General features: G+C 50.2%; 2 protein-coding genes across 3 annotated transcripts; one reads left to right on the plus strand and one right to left on the minus strand.

Annotated features, from left to right (window-relative positions):
- The first annotated feature begins 244 nt into the window (after positions 1-244).
- Positions 245-6,720, plus strand: TROAP (trophinin associated protein). Of its 2 annotated transcripts, XM_027844278.1 has the most exons (12): positions 245-571; positions 696-984; positions 1,130-1,266; positions 2,227-2,300; positions 2,717-2,769; positions 3,850-3,983; positions 4,353-4,472; positions 4,570-4,653; positions 5,269-5,532; positions 5,630-5,993; positions 6,272-6,447; positions 6,595-6,720. In XM_027844278.1, the coding sequence occupies exons 1-12, from the start codon at positions 425-427 to the stop codon at positions 6,625-6,627; spliced, it is 1,875 nt and encodes a 624-aa protein (XP_027700079.1). In that variant the 5' UTR covers positions 245-424; the 3' UTR covers positions 6,628-6,720. The 2 variants fall into 2 exon arrangements, with proteins under 2 accessions (XP_027700079.1, XP_027700080.1); XM_027844279.1 differs by lacking the exons at positions 2,227-2,300; positions 2,717-2,769; positions 3,850-3,983.
- Positions 6,721-7,637: 917 nt separating this feature from the next.
- Positions 7,638-11,476, minus strand: C1QL4 (complement C1q like 4). The gene is made up of 2 exons (XM_027844463.1): positions 10,943-11,476; positions 7,638-8,573 (listed from the first exon to the last, which is right to left on the minus strand). Exons 1-2 carry the CDS (start codon positions 11,474-11,476, stop codon positions 8,394-8,396), a joined length of 714 nt encoding a protein of 237 aa, XP_027700264.1. The 3' UTR covers positions 7,638-8,393.
- Positions 11,477-22,873: the final 11,397 nt, after the last annotated feature.

Below are 22,873 nucleotides of genomic sequence, written 5' to 3' on the forward strand. Positions count from 1 at the left end.
CCTTCTCCTCCCCTCCCGCCACCCCAGGCTCCGGGCCAGCGGACAAACGGTTGGGATGCACCCCCTTTGGAAACCGCCCATGCTTTCCGGGTGCGCCGGAGAGGGGAGAGAGGAAGAGGGGAGGGGGGAGCAGGGACGAGCGCTCCGCCCCTTTCCCTGCCCACCAGACAGGGCACGCCCACTTTCTGTGGATTGGACGCCGGGGTTCCAGTCCACGCTCCGTACGAGAGAGCGGACCGGCCAATCAGAAGCTTTGAATGAGTATTTTACAAACTGAAGAATTGGATTGCTCTAGTTAGCGGCTGGGCTGGAAAGAACCGAGAGTGTGGCCTTATTGCGGGAAGTGACCCTACTCTTGGACCGTGTGTTGTGGGGGGGGAGAAGAAAGTCGTGACCTTGGTCCTTCCCCACCCCAGGAGTGGTCATGATGACTCCCAGTGGGGATTTGATGGACACCCATCTGCAAACTGCCTTTTCCACCCCCAGCAGGATTCCCGTGTTGGCCCGGAAATGCCTGCTTCTTTCTGGTGGAGGGTCCCAAGCCTCGGGCCAGGAGAATCGGGATCCAAAGGTGAGCTTGAGCCAGGCCGGTCCGCGGTGGGAGAAGGAGAGAGGAATGGAGGTGCAGTGGGGTTACCAGCTTCCCAGCTCTCACTCTGAACCCCAGATTTCTGTTCTTCTCTCCTTGCCCCCAGGAGATGATGCAGAAGAAGATGTTTGGTGCTCAGCTTCTCCAGAAAGACCTAGTCAGCCCTAGGCAGAAGCTGAAACAGCAGACTGTGGGCCTGAAGGGAAGCCTTCGACCCCGGGCCCCACTGGAGGAAATCAGCCCAGGCTCTGTGGGGCAAAATATGGAGGCTGTTCCTCCGCCTAGGCCAGGTGCTCCTTTAAGGTCTAGAAATACACCTCTCTTGGCTGTTGACTGCTGCTTAGATGGAAAAGAGCCAGCCACAGCAAGGTCGACTGGGAAAGGGGCAAGACTGAGTAAGTGCCTGGAGGTTCCTTTGAGTTCTGTTCTTGGGCATCCCCATGATGGTGTTGTGGGACTAGGACCACCTAGAGGCAGGGTACTTTCTCCCCTATACCTTTTACCTACTGTCACTTCTTTCTATCACCTTTCTTCCTTCAGTGGACCCTGGAGATTTGGCCACCATGCTGTCAAAGGTGGAGGTGACTAGCAGTGGTCACAGCTGCCAGACGGGTCTGGCCCAAAGAGTACTGATCCGGGGGAACCAAAACCAAAAATGTGCCTCCTATGGGATACAGGTGAGTAACAGCTGTTGGTTCTGTTCCTAGGCTATGAAGCCTCTCTCTGGAGTCCCTCAGACCTCTACAGACATAATGGATTCTGTCCAGTTTTCTGGATTTTTGTGACTGAAATGGGGCTGTAGATCATACATTCCCCAACATCTGTTAGCTCAAGGAAGTCCCACAATTCTAGTGACCCAAGGCATCAGGTCTTAGACTCTAAAACAGAAGTTCTTAAGCTTTTTCTGTGTCACAAATCCCTTTGGCAGCTGGTGAAGCCCTGGTCATCCTGTCTTACAATAATGATTGAAAATGTATAAAATAAAATACATAAGATTACAAAAGAAGCCAGTTCTATTGAAATAAAAGTGTAATTTTTTTCCCCCATCCAAGTTCATGGACTCCCTGAAATCTATCCCTGGACCTGTTGGTAGATCATGGATCCTAAGTTAAGAACTCCTCTTCTGGAGCTTTAATAGTCACTCAATAATAGTACCTGGTTCCAATCAGCATGTATTAAACACCTTCTATGTTCAAGGGACTGCGCTAGATCCTGGGGATGGAAGAGGTAGATGAAATAAGTTTATTCCCGGTTCTGTAGTCATGGGGGGCAGCTGGGTCTCAAGGAGATGCAGTTTATCTGGAGAGGGGATAGTGGTAAAGAGCACTGTACCCACAGTCCATCCTTTGCATGGAATGTCCTCCTTCCTCATGGGTGCCTTTTGAAAGTCTTCAGCTTTGGCCTGTATTACCTCTTCTGTACAACCTTCCTCTCACTTGCCCCCAAACCCACCCTTGAGGTGGAGGCCTGTTTTTATTTTTCCTTAGTATACCCAGCACTTTGCACATAGCAAAGACTTTGTAAATGTTGGATTGTTGTACTGAAAGGAATGGGTGTGAAGAGGCGGAATGGAGTTTGAGATGAGAGATGGAGGTAGATGGTGGATTGTGCTCTTACCCCTTACTACTCTGCTCCAGACCCCAGGACGTTATACCAGATCTTCATTCTTCAGTAGCAATCAAGAGTCAACAGAAAGAAATGTCATCAGCCAGTAAGGAGTGGGTCTGGGCTCAGAGGGGTTGGTTCCATGATAGGGGCATGATGGGATAGTATTCTACCTCACTGAAAAGGAATGACCCAACATATTCCTCCCTGACTATGGGCCCACCTATGGCCTTAACACTCAAATAATCAGGAGGCTTTGAGGGAGGGAAAAAACAAAGAATCCAGTACAGTGTGGCAGAACTTCCACCGTGGTGTCAGAGTCCTCAAACCCTTCCTGACCTTCCAGAGCAGGGTCACTAGTAACCCAGGATCTTATCTGGGTCTGATGTGTCACCAGAAAGTCCCACTATACTGAGTGGCCCTGGGGTGCCTTGCACTATGTCAATAGTTGTACTTTACAGGGGGATAGTCCTGAGTGACACGTAGAGCATAATTCAACCCTCCTGTTCTTTCTGACATCAGGACCCAGATGGGCAGTGATTCAGGACAGCCCTGGATAAGAACTAGGCTACCAGGTGAGGTGAAAATGAGATAACTAATTATAGGGGTAGAATGGAATTATCAAAGCTTGGAGCCAGGAGGTATAAATTAGATGGTACATGGTTATGGGAGTGCCTCTTCCTAGCTGACATTCTTTCTGCCCCCAAGTAGAGCTTTCCATATGTGCCAACTGAGAGTTTCCTAGCCTCCCCCCCTCCCCAGTGGATGTGATTATCACTTCTACTCACCTCTCCTCCCCTTAGGAAAATGAGGGTCCCCAATTTAGCAAGCTGCCTCTGAAAATTTGCCTATACTGACTCTATTACATAGTCTTAACATGTTATCCCATTTGGGGATTTCTTGGCAAAGATACTGGAGTGGTTTGCTGTTTTCTTCTCCAGCTAATTTTACAAATGAGGAAACTAAGGCAAACAGGGTTAAGTGATTTGCCTGGGGTCACACAGCTAGTAAGTGTCAGGGTAGATTCGAACTCAAGAAGATGAGTCTTTCTGACTTCAGGCGTGGCACTCTATCCACTTTGCTACCTAGTTGCCCCATAGCCTTAATATAAGTATACATTAAATACCAGTTCCAATCCAGTTAGCATTTATTAAGCACTTGCTATGTGCAAAGCACTATGCTCGGCCCCTAGGGCAAGGGGGGAATAGTAGGGAGGGGGATGCAAAGACAAAATAAAAAAATAGTCCCTGCTCTCAAGAAGTTTATGTTCTGCTGGTTAAATCAACATTTTCAGTTCACAGAGATGAGCCATTGTTGGTGCTCAAAAAATATTTGTTGAATCAGTTAATCCTCTGATCATGCTGTCCCCTATGCCTGATTGCTCTCCCCTAATGTCTTACTCATCCTTCCAGGTTCAGCTCAAATAGGTCCAACCCTGTGAAGTCTTCCCTGATTCTCCAGTCTCTAGCCAGAAGTGATTTTGCCCTTTATCTGACCTCATAGCCCTTTATGCCCCTCTGTCAGACTTCTCATTCTCATTTGTGTACATGGTCTAACCTTTTTTGTTTTATTTACCATGGAGGTAAAACTCCATGGTATCTAGCACAGTATATTGCATATAATAAAATTTTGAATGAGTGTCATTCTTTACATAGCTCACCAACCCCCAGGAGAGCCGACCATCCCCGCCTCCTCCGAAATGCTGAACAGTTCCCAAAGTAGACGTGAAACCCACAGTCTTGCTCAGCAGGTGCCACTGAAAGGAACACATGAAGCCCCTCTCCCCATGGTGAGATGGGGAGTCCAGAGAATATCTTAGAGAGTGGAGGTCAAGGATATTTGGGAGTGGGAGAGATAGGAAATTCCAGCTTTTGGGAGACTTCCCCAGTAGCACGTAGCACTGAGAATAAGAGCAGGTGGATAGGGTAGTATCAGTATATCCAGAAGGGTATTACAATGTTCAGAAGCCTAGGTCTGAAACAGAACAGAACCAGGCCTTTCTAAAATGAAACTAACTCTCTGCCCCAACCTTCTAGCCTCTCTCCAGTGGATAAGTTAGCAGAAATTCATTTATATGTACCTGTCTCCTTTCAGAGTAATCTAAGGCAAGGTAAATTGGTGTTTTCTGTCCCACTTTTCTTTGTCTTCTCCCCCACAGGATAGCCCTAGCTTCCCTTGGACCTCTTCTCCTCTCATTCAGTTCACTCCTGGCCAGGTAGGCCATGCCTCGCCCTTTGGACTGGCTAATCGTGTACCTGTCACCCATCCGCCAGCTCTGGTTTGTACATACATGGGGTTAGGATTAAGGAAGGAAGTCACCTGAGTGTGAGTTGTCTGGCCCAACGAGTTCTAGCCACTCTCTGATTTCTCCACAGACCTCCTACTCTGTGGTACGTCATGTGCCCGTCTTCTCCAAGACTCCTCAGGCCACCCGTGCTCCAACTTCCAGTGTTCAGCAGGTAAGAGAGAGCAGGAAGCGGTGTGAGTACTGCCAGGAAGAGTGGAGACCTGGGAGCAGTGGCACTTGAGTGGTCTGGCATTCCCTCTGTCTTTGTTCACAAGTTTGTGAGTCAGTATGTTGATATCTCCTTGGTCATGTGTGATAGGCCTGTCTCTCCAGTTTTGTCTTGAGAAGGCTACTTTTGCCCTGGGTGAGTAGCAGTAGATTGCAGTGGATGGGAGTTGTTACTAACAAAGTCCAACCTCCATCTGGCTCTGAGCTTACTCTAAAGATACCCTTCCGGCTTTTCTCACGTGTACTCCTTTCTTACTAAAATTCTGGTTTAAGTAGCTTCTGATTCTTCCTCTTGAGAAGCAGATCTTGGGGATCTTATTTTGCCCTCTGTCCCCTAAACCGTATTGCCTTTTCTTGGTGAACACAATATTTAGGGACAAATAGAGTCACAGGGAGAGCTACTTAGGAAGCTTTTTGCCTCAGAGAAATGAACTGCCTTCCTCTCTGATTCCATTTTGACAGAGACCCTGGCATTTTCCTAGTGAGTTTTGGGTGTTGCAAGGATCCTAACTGCCTCTTTCCCCATCAGCTTGGCTTCCCAATTGTACTTTTCCCCCAGGAGCAGATTGTTGTCAGGCAGTTGTATGAAGAGAGCTGGGCAAATCTGGAGGAGGAACCTGAGAAACCCTCCCCCGTAACTCCTCTAAACAGAACGTCTTTGGAACTGAGCAAACACAAGGCAGACCCCAGGGATACGGATACAGGGGTAGCCACCCCATCCAACAAGACGTCCCTGGAACAGAGCAGATATGAGGTGGGCCCCAAAGATGTTGGGGTAGCAGCTTCATCAAACAGGATGTCCCTGGAGCTGAGCAGGCATGAGGTAGGTCCCAGGGATGTAGGGGTAGCAGCCCCATCCTCCAGGAGGTTGTCACAGGGACCGAATGGCCTCATGACTCCTTTGTTTATCTTATTTACAGCGCATCAATATCTTGAAGCAGCTATTACAACAGGAGGTAGAAGGGCTGGCTAAAGTAGAGGATAGCCACCAGAGTGGCCTGTCTCACCTAAAAATGACTGAGCCCAAGTTGGCTATGATTCCTTGTGCAATGGAACCCTCAGAGCATGGTTCTTCACTTCCCAGCCTCCAAGGACCTATGCAGCACCCCGATGTTGGGGAACCCATCTCCACTGGGGGCCCAGGCATTCAAGAACTCATACAGCAGCCTAACGTTGGCATGCACACCACAGCTTCCACCAACCTGACCTTTTTTCAATGCCCACTCTGTGGCAGCATTCCTCTCCATTCTCTTGACTCCCTAAGGAATCCCATGGGCACTATAGGTAAGGAGCCAGATTTAAGGGGGAGTGGGTAGGCAAAGGCACTTTTCCCTGGGTACTGAGGGAGAAATCCCTCCTTGAATAAGGGGGTGCCCTATCTTTCCTTCTCTGTCTCACTTTGGTCTCATCCACTTTTCATGTGGGGCATAGAAGGGGGAAAAATCTTATACCAGAACCTGTGCCATCTTCCTTCTGACCAACTTTACCTTCAGATTGAATAGTCAAAAAATATCTCTGCCTACTTCTCTCCATGCTTATTTCATTCAATCCCCTACCCCCAGGTCCTGCTGTCATAGCCCTATGCCGGCAACTAAATGCATGGCTGGAAGCCATTAGACTCCTCTATGAAGCCTGCCTGGATGACGAGTGTGCCTTCTATACCGGGCGAGGCATTCCTGGTCCCCAGAGGATCTGTAAGAATCCCGTAGCCACATGGCTGGAGAGGCAGGAGGCCATGGTAAACCTCACTTGGCAGTGGGGGGTCAGGGTGGGGGTGGACTTGTCTGGCTTTGTAGGCCTTTTACCCAGTGAAGACCCGGGTAAAGAAAAGCTGGCCCTGAGTTTTAGGAGGAGCCCAGACTAACAGGATATCTTCTCTTTCTAGGATTTTGTTCCAATCACTTCTCCAGCTACCTAGGACTATTCCAAACCTCCCCACACTTCATTCCTCGTTATTTATTATACATGGACCTTATTTTTTTTAATCTTTCAATAAAATGTTATGATCATAGTTGTGCTTTTTTTTCTTCTTTTAGGGCAGAAAGAAGAGTAGTTTGAGGTTGAGACTCCTTACCTCTGACATAAAGGTGTGAAGGCAGCTGTAGGCTGCTACTGTGTTAGTTGTCCATGAGGTGGCACTACCAACCTTCTCATGATATCTTTCCCCCATGGCTATACTGTGTGTTGAAGGCACTTTTAGGGTCTCTGCTCTCCATCTGGGTATGTTTAAATTATCTACCCTTCTAGATGTCAGTGGTGTTCTCCTTGGCAACAAACTCCCTCTCCCCAAACCTCCATCCATCCCACTAGCACCTTTCCTTTATTGTCACTTTTCCTTTGATATTAGATGGGTAAGTAGAGGCACCAGCCTGCGGCAAGGGTTCTTAACCTTTTTGTGTGTCATTGATGCCTTTGGCAGTCAGGCAATAAAGCCTACAGATTTCTTCTTAGAATAATGCTTTTAAGATGTATAAAATACATAAAATTACAAAGGAAACCAATTATGTTTAAATAAAAATGTAACTTTTTTCCCATCCTAGTTCATGAACTCTTTGGGAGTCCATGGACCCCAGGTTAAGAATCCCTATTCTGGAGGAAGAATCTGGCATCACATCATGCTCACTCCCAAGTCAAAAGCTCTCTGCCAATTAATCTCTCCAGAATAAGGCCTTGATGGGACTCAGCTGACACCCCACCTACTAGAAGCTGAGACTTATCCCTGTGTTGAAACCTAGGTTTTTCCTGGACTCAGTATTTCCCCTGAGGTTCCATCCTTTCTCTACCCATAACCTTCGTGTCCATTTCCCTAAAGTGTTTTGGACTCAAGGTGTAGTAGGGGTGTTTGAAGTCACGAAATGACTGGCGATGTAGCTTTCTTTTCGCTGTTCCTTCTCAGCCCAAGTCACACTCGGCTATACGTGTCCCAAACCTTGTTTTATTAGAAGAGAGAACAGTAACTGTAACCCTAGGGCTCAGTCCAATTATGGGATATGGTAGGGATGGAGCTGCACAATTTGGGTTTAAAATGCCAGAAAATGCTCCTTCAGTTTACTGACCAAGGCTGGATTCAGTTGTATAAGGACTGAAGAGCAGCCATCTCCAGCCTCTACCTTGTGGAGATGAGGGAGTGGGTAGAGATGGGGGAGAAGACCAGCATCCTAGCCCAAGGCCTAGCTGTATCTTCGGAACACCTCATGGAGTCTAGATCTTATGCTCTGCATTCCCTTCCCTGTCCCCAGATGCTGGTGTTTACTAGTTGTATATCACTATCTCCTTGCCTAATTGGTTGCCTACCTCTCTGCCTGTCCCACCTTTCTATGGGGGGACATCAGGCTCTGAACCCTTGCCCTCCCTCCCAACCTAGGGCCAAACCTTCTCCAGGACCTTCATTTGTGCCTCACCTAACACCACTGGTCCTAGAGCCTACCTACCTTTGTGTTGCAATACTTGGTTCAGTCCTCTATTTCACAAGGATCACCCCCCAAATTATGCCTCTCTGCCACCGGAGGCTTAGCTGGTCCCCTAGAAGCTTTCATTCTGTTGGTTTATGTCTGGAGTTGGGGGAGAAGCAGGGACTGTGACCTGGCAGTCTAATTAAGCAAAAGGAATAAGATGTGGGCATGGAACGGCTGAGGATAGGGCTCAGCCCTGATGGTTCAGTGAGGGCAGGGGTCGGGAGAGGGCTCAGTCCGGGTAGATGATGAAGCCAGAGAAGGTACTGTACTTGTTGGTGTTCCCCCCGTGCACCTTGCCGCCATCCAGCTTGATGAACACCTCGTCCCCCACGTCCAGGTGCAGGATAACGCTGTTGCTGGCGTAGTCGTAGTTCTGGTCTGCATCCTGGGCGATGGCACTGGCCCGGACCTGGGGTAAGTGGACCGATGTCGAGGACAACCTCAGAAGTCCGGGCTCCTGGTACTTGGCCCACCCTCCCCCTTCGTTTTCTGACTGATGGGTTGGCAACCTGAGGGAGTCTCAGTTTTCTCCTGCGGATCCCTGGGAACTCAGGCCCAGGCCCAGTCTCTCTCCCATTCCTATTCCCCAAAGCTAACTACACTGGGGGGTGGGGCAGGGCAGGCCGGACACTGCCAAGGACCCTGTAAAGTCCTTGGGGGCAATGCAGTATCTGATTGGGTTGGCTGGCTCACCTCCCTACAACTCATCATATTGGTCAGTGCCCTTTCTCTTGAACGGATTCATCTTGAGGGCCTCGGGAACTAGAAGTTCGGGCTTCAGGTCTCTAACCCACACTTTCTCGGCTTGGACCAAATAGGGAAGAATATACTCCACCTGACTGATCTCGTGAAATTTTAAAGTCTGCTTTTAGGGCTAAAAGACTGGTAAGATAGACCCTGGAGTGCCTTTCCTCTCTCTTTTCCCTCCCCCGCTGCAGTCGCACCTCAAGCATCTGATTGTTAACCACTCCTCCTCCTTCCTACACCCCCGCCCATCATTTCTTTTCCAGTCCTGCAGGGGCTGGTTATTAACGCATTAATTATTCATCATTATTCTAATCACTATTTACCGTCCCCAGGGCCGCAGCCTGGGAGCCATCCGCCCAGAATACAGAATGGGCACCGCCCCAGTCCTGGCACACACACACACACACACACACACACTTTTCCTCAGTTGTCAAGAGGCTGGAAGGCAAGGGAAAAAGGGAGACCCAAAGAAAGTCGCCAGTAGGTGTGAATGGACTAAAAGACACACGGACACCAGGACAGACCACGGACAGACACTGAGACAGGGAAACGCACAACCACAGAACTATTAAGACGTGGGACAGTGGTATACGTGGACAGAGACAAGAAGACACAGGAACAAGCAAAGCAGACTTGGGGACCCCAAACCCAGGAGCCATCTGGCATAGCCTGGGGTCACCCCTCCGGGCACAACTGCCCGACTGCTTCACATCCACAATTTCTTTTTAATTGGCCCTGCGTTTAAACACGAACACACTGAAATCCTCTCCCGTCCAGTATGCTATAGAGCCAGCTTAGCGTAGAGAGCTTAGCGACTTGCTCTTAGAACCGCAGCGCAGAGCTCTCCTACCCTCCTACCCTACTCAGGACTCCCTTAGTTACATTCCCTAGCGCCTCACCTCCTAGTCCTTAACCTTTGACCCCCACGGTGTTCTAGGCAAAAAGAACCTAAGCTCCCGTTTCCCCAAACCAAAGACAGCAGTCACAGGTACTGACCACGGGGCTCCTCTTTGGACTTCCTTCCCACACCTCCTCCGCCCTTTTGGACTCACCCCCTTTGTGTGAACCACGTAATACTAGGATTCGATCAGATCTGGGAGAGTTCCAACAGGTGCAGGTGTGTTTGGGGACTATTCGGTACCGTTGGAAACAGAGGGATGACTGGGGAGTCAGAACCTCAGCCACCCGGATCAGTGGGTTCTTAAGGTCGGGGCGCTGCCCAGTAAATTTCTCTCCTCCATTCCTGTTATTCTTCCTCCGAATATCGTTTCCTTTTCACCTCCTAGACTCTGCACTCCTATCCCACCTTGGGCTGCTGCCCCTGGGAAGCTCGGAAGTGGCAATTAAGAAAGGGAGCAGACCTCTAGCCTCTGGATTTAGGCAAAAAGGGATGCGGGGGCGGGGGGTGGGGCAGGGAGGGTGTGGTAAGGTGGGGGCGTGAAGTTGTTTGCGTTTGAAAAACAAATAGCCTTTTTTCTTCAAAATCAGAGCCGAATCCGGCGCGAACCAGCGCCCACCCGCCTGCCAACAGACGTCTGCGGGAACTCTAGGGGATAACAGGGTTGGGAGCTTGGAGCTGTAATTGAAGAGACTCCGAGGAGATGCGGGTAGAAGGGAACCCAGGTAGTTTTGAATAAGCAAAGATAGCGAAGTACTGGAAACTGCAGGGACCGCCCGAGGGATGTTGGGTCCCAGGGTCGGCAGAAGAGGAGGGGTGGTGGAAGGAGTCTAGATGAGGGAAAAGGGCTCGGCCCAAAGTCGGGAGAAACAAGAACCAGATCGGGCAGAGAGACTCAACTATCTGGAGACACCTCTGTTCTGCCTGGGACCCAGTCCAAGGCCTCTGGAGTGTGTGTGGTGGGAGGGAGGAGAAGGGGGAGGGGGAGTCAAGGGGATGGGGAGGAGAGAAGCTGTCTCAAGTGGGGAGATTGGAGGTGTCCCTCCTGAGGAGTTCAAGCTAGGGTGGTGGAAATGGGGGTGGGGCGGGCAGGTCGGAGATACTGAGTGGTCGATTGAGGACGGGTCCCTCACCTGCCCGTTCTTCATCAGATCTGCCCACATGCTGGTGCCGTCGCCGCCGCGCATGAGCACGTGGTAGGCAAAGAAGTATACACCCGGCATGGGACAGGTGAACTTGCCGCTGGCCGCTTCATACGCGTTGCCTACGTTGGTCACCACGTCGTCGAAGCGCAGCACCTCGTAGCCCTCATGAGGCCGACGCAGCCCAGCATAGAAGGCTATCCGGGGAGAATAGGCAGCAGGCACTGCGCCTCCGGGGCCTGGGCCTGGGGGTCCAGGGGGCCCTTGTCTGCCAGGCTCTCCTGGGGGACCTCTCGGGCCCTGTGGACCAGGGGGTCCTCGCAGCCCAGCTTTGCCCCTCCGGCCAGTCTCTCCTTTGGTTCCTGGGGGAAATGGAGGCGCAGAAGCGGGTGACCCGTCGGGATCTGGGCCTCGGGGCCCGTGAGGGTCGCAAACCATGCGGCAGCGGCCCAGCATCTCGTAGTGCGCGGGCCCGCGGGAGCTGTGCACGAGCAGCGGGATGGCCACAAGTAGCAGCAGCACCATGGCCACCCCGACGGCCGCGCCCACCACCCGCTTGCGACGGCTTAGGCGGGATGCGGCCAGGGCCAAGAGGTCTTCCTCGCTCTTGGGCGCAATGGTTGCGGCTGCAGCTACCCTGGATTCTCCTCGAGCAACAGCAACAGGGTCTGGGGCAGTATCAGAGCCTGCGCCGGAACTACCCCCACCCGACGGTTTTGTCTGGCTTCTTGCCCCTGCAGGTTCCAATGGCAATGGTTCAAACCCCGAAAGTGTCTCTTAAAGCAGCTGCCAAGGGGTTTGATACTGGGGCAGCCCCCGACGGCTCGGTGCCCAAGGACCTGGGGACCCTGCGTCCTCAATTCGCCCTGACTGCTCGACACTCACGGATCTCGGATACCTGGGTCACGGGTTCCTCGAACGGTGTGTTTCTCACGAATCCCGAACTCCTGCGTTCCCGAATCCCTTGACGGTTCGGTCCTGGACCGGCGGGGGTTACTCCCCACAGGCCAGGCGCCCCAGGCTCTGCGCTTCGGGAGGCACGAACCTGATGCGAACTCTTCATAGGGCTCAGCTCTCTGGCCTTGGGATGGTGCTGACCCCACTCCGGCCCTAGCCTGGCAGCGGCCCCAGTCCCGCTCTCCTCTCTCTCACTCTCTTTCTCCTTCTGGCTTTCTCACTCCCTCCCACCCTCCTGGGGTGGCTGAGCGGGCTGTGTGAGCAGCCGCGCGGCGGGAGCCGCTATAAGCGGCCGGAGGCGGAGCGACCCCTGCAGCTGAGAATGGGGAGGGCGGGGGCGGGGCGGAGGACTGGCCCTCCCCTTCGGTCTTTTCCTCTCCTCTACCCCAGGAAACAGCTCTAAGGGGAGGCCCAATTACTCCGCAGCCCTCTAAAACACAGGGCCGGGGCTCCACAAACATGTAACCAAGAGGACCTGGACAGAAGCTTGAAGCAGTATGAAAGAAAAAGACAGAGATACCGAGATGTATGGACAGAGACACCAGGAAACAGAGGCAGATAGATACATGAGAGACTTGGTGGAGAGAGGGCAGAGGGAGAAAAAGACAATGGAGGGGCAAAAAAAAGGGGGGGGGAAGAGAAGGCCTTCTCCCCAAAGCGCCTGACTCTGAGCTAACACAGGGCGGGTGTTCGATATATACTTGTTGAATTGCAATGAAAAAAGGCAACAGACAGAAAATGAGTATGAAGCAGGCAGAAAGAGAAAAGAAACCACCAGGAAATAAAGGGGACAAATACTGATGCAGAGACAGAGACAAAGAAATAGGGAGATAGAAAAAGAAAGGCACCCAGAGAAACGCTGAGAGGGAGAGACAGAGATAGAGTGGGAGACAGAGAGCGGAGACAGGTTGACAGATCTAGAGAAATGTAAATGGCGAGCTACAGAGAGACACCCAGGTCCGTGTGCTGACTCCAATGTAACATATCAACTCTCTGCAAAGAGAAGAGAACAAATGTGACTGCATGTGAGAGTCTGTGTGAGACTGTGTATGTCTGTAAGACTGAATAGGTCTTTCTCTGTGTATGACTTATAGGTCTGTGTCATGCTATATGTTTATGTGACTGTGTGTTTACGTAATTGTATGTACAGGATATGTTATTGTATGTATGTAAATATGCATCAGTGTTTATGCATGACTGTGTGTATGAGTCTGTAAAGGATGGCATTGTGACTGTAAATTATTTGATGGTATTTGGAAATATAACTGTTTCACTGTGTACCTTCATTCATGTGTTACTATGAATGTCTATTTCTGTGTGAAAGTATTGAGGAGGAGGGTGTCCTCCTTTTGTCTTGTGTATATGTAGGCTGTCTGATTCTACTGAATGGGACACAGTGCACCAGGAGAAATTCCTCAGGATTGCAGCGTGAGAGAAGAACATGATAGAAAAGGTCTGTCTTTAGTCTTAGTGCCTTCCAAAGGCCTCAGCCAAGGCTTGTCCCACAACCCCTCAGAAGGTGACTGGCACATTTACTTCCTACAGAGTGAAAAATTGGCCCTGTTTTTAATCTGGAAAAAGGAAAATTATAACCCCTTATCTGATTTTATCTGCCCCTCCCTATGATTTATAATTGGTAGAGAGGGGAGAAATGGAAACTTGCTATGCAAAAAAATGTAAATCAGTCTGTAGATTTAATGATAGACTTTGCCCTTCAGTGATAGTCTGTGCCTCTGATTTTTTGAGGAACAATCACAAGGGCAGGGGACTTTAGAGTTCCCTCCCAGAATACGGCATGAAAGTTCTAGAGGAAGGATACTATACTTGCATTTCCCAAATCCCTAGGAATGATAAGGGCTGGGTGTTTAGAGGACAGAGGATGGAGTCAGCAGCCTTGGGAAATTCAAATAGGAGAATGAGAGAGAAGGAAGAGAGATGCTCGGGGAACCAGGATGATGGGGTCAGGAAACTGCTGTCAGAGGTTAGGGCAAGGGATTTGAGTTTTGGAAGATATAGTACTGAAGCAGGACCTGTATCATAGGGAGTCACATGTTGCTGCATTACTGGGCCTGGGTTGAAGAGTCAGCTGAGGGGGTAAGGTTTGTGGGACAATCTGTTGCTTTCTGAGCTCCTGGGTGTGTCCTGGCCCTCTTGGGCCAGATCCCTTTTTTTCTCTCTCCCTTCCCTTAGCTTAAGACAAGGAGGGAAGGATAGAGGAGGAGGGAGAGTTAAGGGGAGGGGTTGATAGCTTGAGAGGGTCAGGTGGTGGATGGAGACTGTTGGTAGTGGAAGGAAAAGGAGGGGCTGGCTCTTCATACTATAAATACAAATTTTATTCCAAGGTCTTTGTCACCATTTGTCTTGGGGTGGGGGAGGCTGAGGGCCTCGACAGCCCCTTGCATGTCTAATTCCAAAGCAGATCCCCCAGGCTGGGATGATGGATGGATCAGAGGAGAAAGGGGGGGGGGGGAGAGAGAGACACAGAGAGAGAGAGAGAGAGAGAGAGACAGAGAGAGAGAGAGACAGAGAGAGTCCATGCATACAATGTTTTCCCTACCCCAGCTTCCTCTGTCCTATTCTCTCTCTCTCTCTCCCTTTCTCCCTTCTCCCCCCCTCTCTCTGTCTTTCTCTTTCCCTCTCTAGCTCTGTCTCTCTTTTCCCCACCTTCCTCACTTCCCCTTTTCCATCTTACCCTGTGCTCCTCCCAAATTTCTGAGTTCATCCCCCACTGACCAAACTGGTTCCCAGTCTTTGTCCTTCACTTTGCATTTTTCTTTTTCCCTCTTTCCATCTCTTTTTTTATCTTTCTTAGCTTCTGCTCTCACCATAGAACCTCTGCCTAATCTCTCTTCAGCCTTTTTATCCTCAAAGCTTTCTTCTTAGCCCTTCCTACACCCTTGCCCTTCTTTCACAAACCCTTGTTCACAAACCTCCTTCAGCTCCTCTTTCTCAATCTTTCCTTCTCAGTGCAGACATTCTCTCACCTTCTTGCTTCTCTGGGGATGGGGAGCAAAGCTGTTGGCTGTAGAGCTGTGGGAGCCCAGCAGGACTGCAGCAGGGGAGGGGCATGGAGCACTGTGGAGATAGCTAGGGGGCCAGCTCCATGAATTTATTCATGTTCTGTTGCACTTTCCCCCTCACTCTGGAATGATGCCTCTAGCTCACCAGGCGCTTCTTTCTTTTCCTGCAGCTGTCACTTGACAGGGTTAGGAGGACCAGGGCCTAGCAGCAAACCCTAGGACATCAAGGTTAAGAGTCTGGGTTCATAAGGGGATGAAGAGCAGGGGTGCAAAAGCAGGAGAGAGAAAACTTAGTTTCAGCTGATCTGATCAGCCAAAAAGAAGCCTAGCAGGGCTAAGAGACGATTTGTAAATGGTAAACAAGAAGAATCAAGTGAGATTTGGGAAAAGGGCTTAAGAGGTGAACCAGAACAGGAATGAGGAGAAGGCCTGAGTCAGGGAGCAAAGGTGGAGGTCCTAGATGGGTTCCTAGTGCTCCCCATTTCAGTTCCAGGTAGAACCCCAGCACTTACCCAAACCAGTTTGAAGCCCAGCTTTACTCCTCATTCTAAATTTAGCCATAACTGCAGTAATTCCAATTCTCAACTCAATCCCTAGACTAACTCTAAATCAATTCCCAAACTGAACTCCATAACCTTAACTCTATAACTTAAACCTAAAATGACATTATCCCAGCCCTTACTTTAACCAAGGGTTGACACTAAAAATTTTCACCAGGGTTCCGTCCAGGTGTCACAGTAAGACCATGCTTTTGGTTAACATATTATTAGCATATGATTTGCATGAGATATGTATAACCTATCATTTTCAAGAAGTTTTCATGTTAAAATTTTATGATGTCTGCCTTTAAGGTCATCATTTCTCGATTATTCTCTGTTCCTTCTATACCCTACTAACCCCTTAATAGAAGGAGAGGAAGAAAACAAAGAACAGTGCTGGCATATTGCAAGGGCCCATAAGATACCTTGGGGGTCAATCACGGTCCCTTGGCCTATTCTTGGAATATAAAACTCTAACTTATTCTTGCAAAACTCAGAGCAGGTAGAGAATTTAAGCAAAAACCCAAGACACCTCAAAATGGGGAAATAGAGAAGGTAAGTAAATGAGTGGGAGAATGAGGAAAGAATAGGAACAGGAGAGAGCCACAGGAAGAACAGAGGGGACTTAAGGGGAAAAACAAAGAGGAAAGGAGTGGAAAATCAATAAGATGTAAGAAGGGATTGAATCTAAAGAGAAAAGGGATCAGAGTTGGAAGGATTAGGAGAAGATGGGAGAAAGTAAGAATGGAAAGAATAAGTTTAGTTTATATGTAAAAGTTGGAGGTGTGAAGAAGAGAGTGGGAGGATGTTGTCTTAGCTCTAGAGGAATAAAGACTTAAAGAGAAAAGCTGAACAGAAAATAGTAGAGGGAAAAGACTATGAAGAACAGCAAATAAAACCAAATGAATTAAAAGGAAAGGAACCAAAAGGTGCGGGGTAGAGAAAGCTAAAAGGGAAGAAAAAGAAAAAGAGGGGAGATTTCTATCTTGAAGATTCAGGGGTGTATGGCCCACACCCAGGGTTGGCCTAAGGTCCTAGCAAACCTGGGAGCAACCAGAGTTGTGATGTATTAGGGGGTGCCAAAATAGTGTATTTTAAAGATTCCGATGTAAGAAACAAACATTTACAGCTTGAAGTCCCAACATTCCTAGCTGGCATGGTTCCATTTAACAGTTGTATTCTCATCAACCCTGGAAAAGCCTTCCCACAGACTGTCACTTCTAGAAGGACCTGGCCTGCATCTTCAGGATGCTATTGTTTCCTGAGCTGGGTAACCTATTGTTCAATATCCCTTTCCTCAGTAGCCACCTGGGTTTGATCCTCTCTAAACTCCAAGCACTATCAAGACTGAGGAACTTGTAGCAGGTTGAAGTGGAAAACTAGAGGTTTCCCATTTCCTCTAGGGAGCAATTAGAGCTAATCCAGAAAACCATCTGGGATGGAAGACTACTGACTTCTTATCAAGTAAATACCCTTCCCAAGGCAGGAGAGGACCCCTAACCCTTGTCTATTCGTAGATCACATCTCTGCTCTCCACTTTTTGACTCTTCCCTTCCTCAAAATCCCGCAACACCCTTTGCCTCCCCTCTCCTTAGGCTACTAGCTCCTGTTAATGAAATGTGCAAGTCACAGACAGCTGCCAGGCCCACTGGTTAACAGGTCCCAGAATGACAGGTGAGAGGAAGGGGGCAATGCTAAAAAGATAGGGCATATATGAATATATCAGCCCTGGAATGAGAGAGGACATGTAACGGGAGATCTATTGACTTAAAGTTGCCATGTTGTTGGTGATCTCTCACCCTGGAAAATGGAGTGGGATATATTAAAGGGAAATGGGAGTGCATAGATGGAGGTGGGGTGAGTGGGAGCAAACTAGAGTGAGACCAGAGAAGGGCTCAATTGCCCAGAAAGGAGCAGCAATTGAGGCTGGAGCTATGCCTTCAGGCGCTATAGATCTCCTCCTGCCCGGTGCCTCTCTCTGCACGAGGTCTCCAGCAACCACTCTTGGGGACCTGTGCTTCGGCGTTGGGCTCTAAGCATTGGCTGAAAGGACGAGATACAGACCCATTTCCTTTCCCCCTTTTAATTTCTACTTGGTCGGGAATGCTGCCGGGATCTGGCATGTTTCCTGCTCATCTATAATAACCCCAGCCCTTCTCTGGTCCTGGTCCCGACACAGACTCTTGACTCCCCAGGCTCTCTTCACTAGCCGGGCTCCCCCCATCCTCCATCCATCCTTGTCAGTTGGGCGACTCAGAGCCCCAGAGCCAGGGCCCGCCGGGTTCCTCCTCCTTCCATCTCTCCCCTCTTTCTCCTCCTCTCCCTCTCTGGCGGCCTCGGCCTTTATTAGGGATTCCAGGGCTGTCGGTCCAGCCATCCATCCTGTCCGCCGGCAATTAGGCGGCCAGACAAAGAGCAGCTTCGGATGGATGAGGGTCCCGGAGGATAGGAAATGTGAAGGGTCAGCGCTGCCGCCCGCGGGCCCCCCCGCACCCCCGCTCCCTCCTCCGCATAATCACCGCCCAGCCCGTCACTCACTCGGGGCCGTCCGGGGACCTGCTGAAGGCTGGAGAGAGGGGAGGAGGGAAGAATACTTTGGCCTTGGGCCCCAGGAGTTGGAGTGAGGGGGTGGGGTAGGGGTGTGTGAAGGGAGGAGGACCGCTGCCTCCGGGCGCCTCCTGCGGGAAGCAGGCGGGACTGCGATCCCAGACGCCTTCTACGGCGAGAAGATAGGACTTCGACCCTAGGGTTACTCCCCCACTCCACCCCCAGTTCTATAAAGTGAAACCGAATTGAATCGAGGCAAGGCAAGAATTGCCAAGCATAGAAGCATAGTTTGGGCAGAGTAGGGTTATAGATGCAGAGCTGGAAAGGAGTGGAGTGCAGCCTGGAGGAGCTGAGCAGAGTCAGGGTTTCATTGCGGTTTTTTTCCCCCTCTGCCCCTCCCCGACCTGACAAATCGACATCTCAATCTGACAATTACCCGCGGTGGCCTGGGGAGGGGGCTCTCTGGTCCTGTCCCTGATCACCGGGCGGAGGGAGGTAGGCGATCCTGGCAGTGATGAACGAGGCGGGGATGGGGAGGGGGTGCTGCGGGCCCTGAGCGCGCATTCATTACCTCGACTGACAGCTGGGGGTGGGGGGGCCGGCGCGGAGGCGTACGTGCCTAGAGTGAGGCCGGTGGTAGGAGTTGTGTGTGTGTAAAGGGGTGGTGGTGTGGGAGACTAATTCCTACATTGCTGGGAAGGCCTTTTTAGCCCCATCTCCCGGGATTTGTCCCCCGTTTCTCCTACTAGACCCCGCTCCGGACCTTAATTTCTTTCACCTCGGCTGCCCAGCCTTATTTTGGAGAGCCCTCCGTCCATTTCTCTTTTCCAGTCTAGGCCCCGCTTCAAGACCCATCTCTTTTTAGAGATCATGGTCAGAGAAGGTTTGGGCATTAAAGGCAATCCAAGGGGCTTCTGCAGGATAAAGCTCCCAAACCGAGTAGGGAAGGGGTAGGACAGGGAGCTCTGATTCCAGCTGTTGTATGGGGCAATGATTCTCTGCTTCATCCTGGGAGATACGCCCATGTGTAAGTGTGATGTATGTGTGTGTAAAACTCGTGTGTAAGGGTCGAGGTGCTTCAATGTAAAAGTGTCAGGGATATCGCCTGGGTGTGTATGTGTTATTGGGGCGTTGTAAATGTGTGTCCCCAAGTGTGTCGGTGCGTCTTTCAATGTGAGCCGCAGCCCTTCAGTGTGATGGCCTCACGGCTCAGCTGTCAGATCCCTGTCTCTGGCTCTGGAGGAAATGGCAGCGCAAGTGGTGACAGCTGGGGGGGGGGATGAAGGAGGAGGGTCTTGTTAACCGTCTGAGTGCTGGGCTAGACCATAGCTCCAATCCCAGTAACTGCCCATCAGGTAAACTTGAATCTCTGCTCCCTCCTTTCCTCCGCCCCAAAAAGCTCCTCTTCTCCAAGTTTCTCCGAGACAGAAGAGGGACCCTTGTGGACCCAACCAGAGATTTAGGACCCAAAGTGGCCATTCTCCCAGAGCTGGAGAACTAAAGTGGCGCTTCCCCGTTGGGGAGTGAGCCAGCGAAGAGGGCTTTGTTATAGCGTTGGGACTTAGTTCCGGTCCCTAATGACAACAAGAGTCAAGAACTGATGGGTTCATGGCATCTTAGAATTGGACTATCTAGGCCAGCTCCTTCCTTTGACAAATGCAGAAACAGACCAAGGTCTTAGAGAGGGCTTTGGTTCACAACAGCTTAATGCGGGGAGTGGAAGGAAGGGGGTCACCTTGGAAGGAGAAGTGGTGCAAGAGTCCAACCTGGGATAAGTAGGAGTACCTGGATTGGATAGAAATTCCATCTCTGCACAGTGATCCCAGTCTGCTTCTGAGCCAGGCTAGATCCTGTCACTGGCCCACTCATGAGGGTATGGTTAGGTGGGAAGGGCCTAATGCCTTATGCCAGGCTAGACTCTCCTCTAGTGTTAACTTGGCCTTTAAGTAGGTTGTTCCTAGGAAGAAGTTTGGAGCTGAGGAGCTGAGCAGAGTCAGGGTTTCATTGCTGCTTTTTTCCCCTCCTTTCGGAGGTAGGCAGCATGGTACAGCCATATGATCCTTGACTCTGGAGTCAAGGACCTGGGTTCTACTCTCAGCTGTGCCACTTCCTACCTTTATGACCTTGGGGAAAACCCTTCACCTCCCTGGACCTCAGTTTCCTCATCTGTAAGATGAGGTGGGTGGACTACCTAATTTCCAAGGTCCCTTTCAGCTCTGTTTCATGCTGATTGTACTTCAAACAGTTCTCTCTCGATCGCACATTGGGAAAAACACTCTTATAGAGTGATTGCATCAAGGCTGGTGATCTTACATACACTGCCTTCTCAGAGTAAGAATTTTCAGTGCTTGGCCTCTTTTCCCCAGGGACTCTTAAGCCTTGAAAAAAAAAATGACCCTGGGTCTCTATTGTGTCTTTCCAAATTTCCTGTCTTCCTTTATTATCTCTGTATTTTCATCTGCGTATTTCAACATATAGCCACCTGTGTTTGCATCTCTCTCTATGTGTCTATGTATTTGTATTTCTGTTGCCCCCCATTATGATTTTTATCTCTGAGGTATCCCTTCTTGAAAACCGCTCGAACCAGAAGTGAGATCCGTTGTAGCTGGGCAGGAGGGTGCGAAGAAGAGGGAAAGTGGAAAGCCGGAGACACAGAGCCTCTTTTCCTTGTCTTACATCTCTGTCTCTAATAATAAACTGGATCTCCAACCCCGGGGACCCCAGCGAAGAGGGTTTCAAGGCCGTGGCCAATGCTGTGGCCGATTTCACTCGGCATAGATTGTCGGTCGATGCTCAGATGTCTTCCCTCCTTCTCCTCTCGGGGCCCCCTGCCCCCAGCTTGGAAAAGGCAAATTTGACATTTTTAAATCCCGAGCCTTAGAGGGATCGATGAGACCCGAGGGCCCCTCCCGGGGTCGATATTCCTGATTGGGAAGAGGCCGTAGAGCCAAGCCAGAGTGTAAATCACCAGGGCCCGGGGGTGGAGGGAGGATTAAAGGGGGCGGGGGAAAGAATCTGGAATTGGCGGAGGAAATCAGAGAAACCCTGAAGAGAGACAGAGTGAAGAGAAAGACAGAAAGGCAGAGACTCCGAGACCCGGAGAAAAAAACAGAGCCACAGAGAGCAAGATTCTGGAAGAGCAACATATGGAGGGGTTGCTTCCTCCCTCCCCCATCCTCCAAGCCATCTCTCCTTCGTTCTGCCAACTCCCGAGCTCCGGCTCTCGTCTCGCTTCAACAGCCTCCACCCTTCGCTGCCCCTAGAGCCGCCCTTGGGAGTCCGGTGTCGAAGCCAGCCAAGCAGCGGCCACGACTCTAGCCGCTCCCGGGGGTGGAAGGGGGTGGGGGAACGGCAACGATTTCGGCTGTCACTGAGCAGACAGGCTGACTTGGGGCTCTGGGGTGGAAGGTGGGGGTCGGAGTGAATTTGAGAGGGAGAAAGTGAGGCGGGAAGACGGAGGACTAGTGAGTGGATGCTGGAGACGGGAGGGTGTGAAAGGAACCGCTGGGGCAAAGGGGCTAGAACAGCTTTCTTAGAGGAAGCAGCTGGCTTAAAGGAAAGGTCCGAGAAAGACAGCAGTGGAAGGTAGCGAGGTAGTCTCAGGACAGAAGGGAAGCTAGTGGTGAGTCGGGAGAGACAAAATGAGGTTAGGAGAGGGCTTCAGATCCTGAGTCTCCCTGCACCTCCGAAACCAGTTAAGGAAAGTTTCTCAGCTCTCTGCAGAGGCTTGGAACTGAGGAGAAGGGGAGTAAGGATTCTAACTCTGGCCCTCAAGTTGAGCTACTTCAGGGTATCTATGGATGAAATCAAATTTCATCCCAAGCCCCCTAACTTTTAGGGTCCATTTCCCTTTGCAGTAAGGACTAAATGGAGGAGCAAAGAATTCTGCCTAAGTTGTTTCAGCTCTGCAGGCCCTAGGCCCGTTTTTGATGAGAAAATACAGAGACTGGGTGGATGTGGGGGCTTGAGAAGGTTGGGAGAAGCAGATACAAGTGCCCAGCACATAGTAGATGCTTCATAAACGCTTGTCGATTAATTAATTGAAATAGGAGCATAGGAGAGACTATTCATACAAAGGTAGAAACCCAAAATAAGGGGCTAAAATTAAGAGAGAAGAGTTATGTATGTTTGTGAGAAGAGTTAATGGAATCTTAACCTTTCCACAAATGTCTGCTTCCAGACCAAGTTCCAAACTGTCATTCCCCTCCTGATAACTGGACTTTTAAAGGCACTGTCTTTCCCTTTCCCTGACTACTAGGTAGTGCAGTAGATAGAGCCAGGCTGGACCTGGAATGAGAAAAACCTGAGTTCAAATCCGTGTGACCTGGGCAAGTCACTGAACTGCTATTTGCCTCAGTTTCCTCCACTGTAAAATGGGGATAATAATAGCACCTACCTCACAGGGTTGTTGTGAGGATTAAGTGAGATAATATTTGTAGAGTGCCTGCACATAGGTGCTAGCTATCACTACTGCTATTTTTAGTGCACTTCAATATACCGTGGAAATCGAGGCTAGGAAGGTAGAGATGAACCAGGAAGTTTAAAGACAGAGTCAGTGATGGAAGAAGGCAGCATTCTAGGGCATACACTCTGCAAGGCTACTCGGGAAATCTCCCTTCCTTTTCTTCCTCCTCCTTCCACTCCCTGATAAGACTCCAAAGCCCGAGCCTAGGCCCCTTCTTCAAATCCCATATCTCTTGTTAACCTAGGTAGCTCCTAGTCTCTTCTCTACCTCTTCTGTCATCCACCTCCCTCCTCCCTCAGGTGCCTGTTTATAGAACAATTTGGGAAAAACAATCTGGGCTTAGTGATGGGTCATAATTGTGACAAAGTGAGTTCGGGTGGAGAAAGAAAGAACT

This window comes from Vombatus ursinus, unplaced genomic scaffold (genome assembly GCF_900497805.2).
Source record: "Vombatus ursinus unplaced genomic scaffold, bare-nosed wombat genome assembly UNPS02014941.1, whole genome shotgun sequence".
Taxonomy (NCBI): domain Eukaryota; kingdom Metazoa; phylum Chordata; class Mammalia; order Diprotodontia; family Vombatidae; genus Vombatus; species Vombatus ursinus.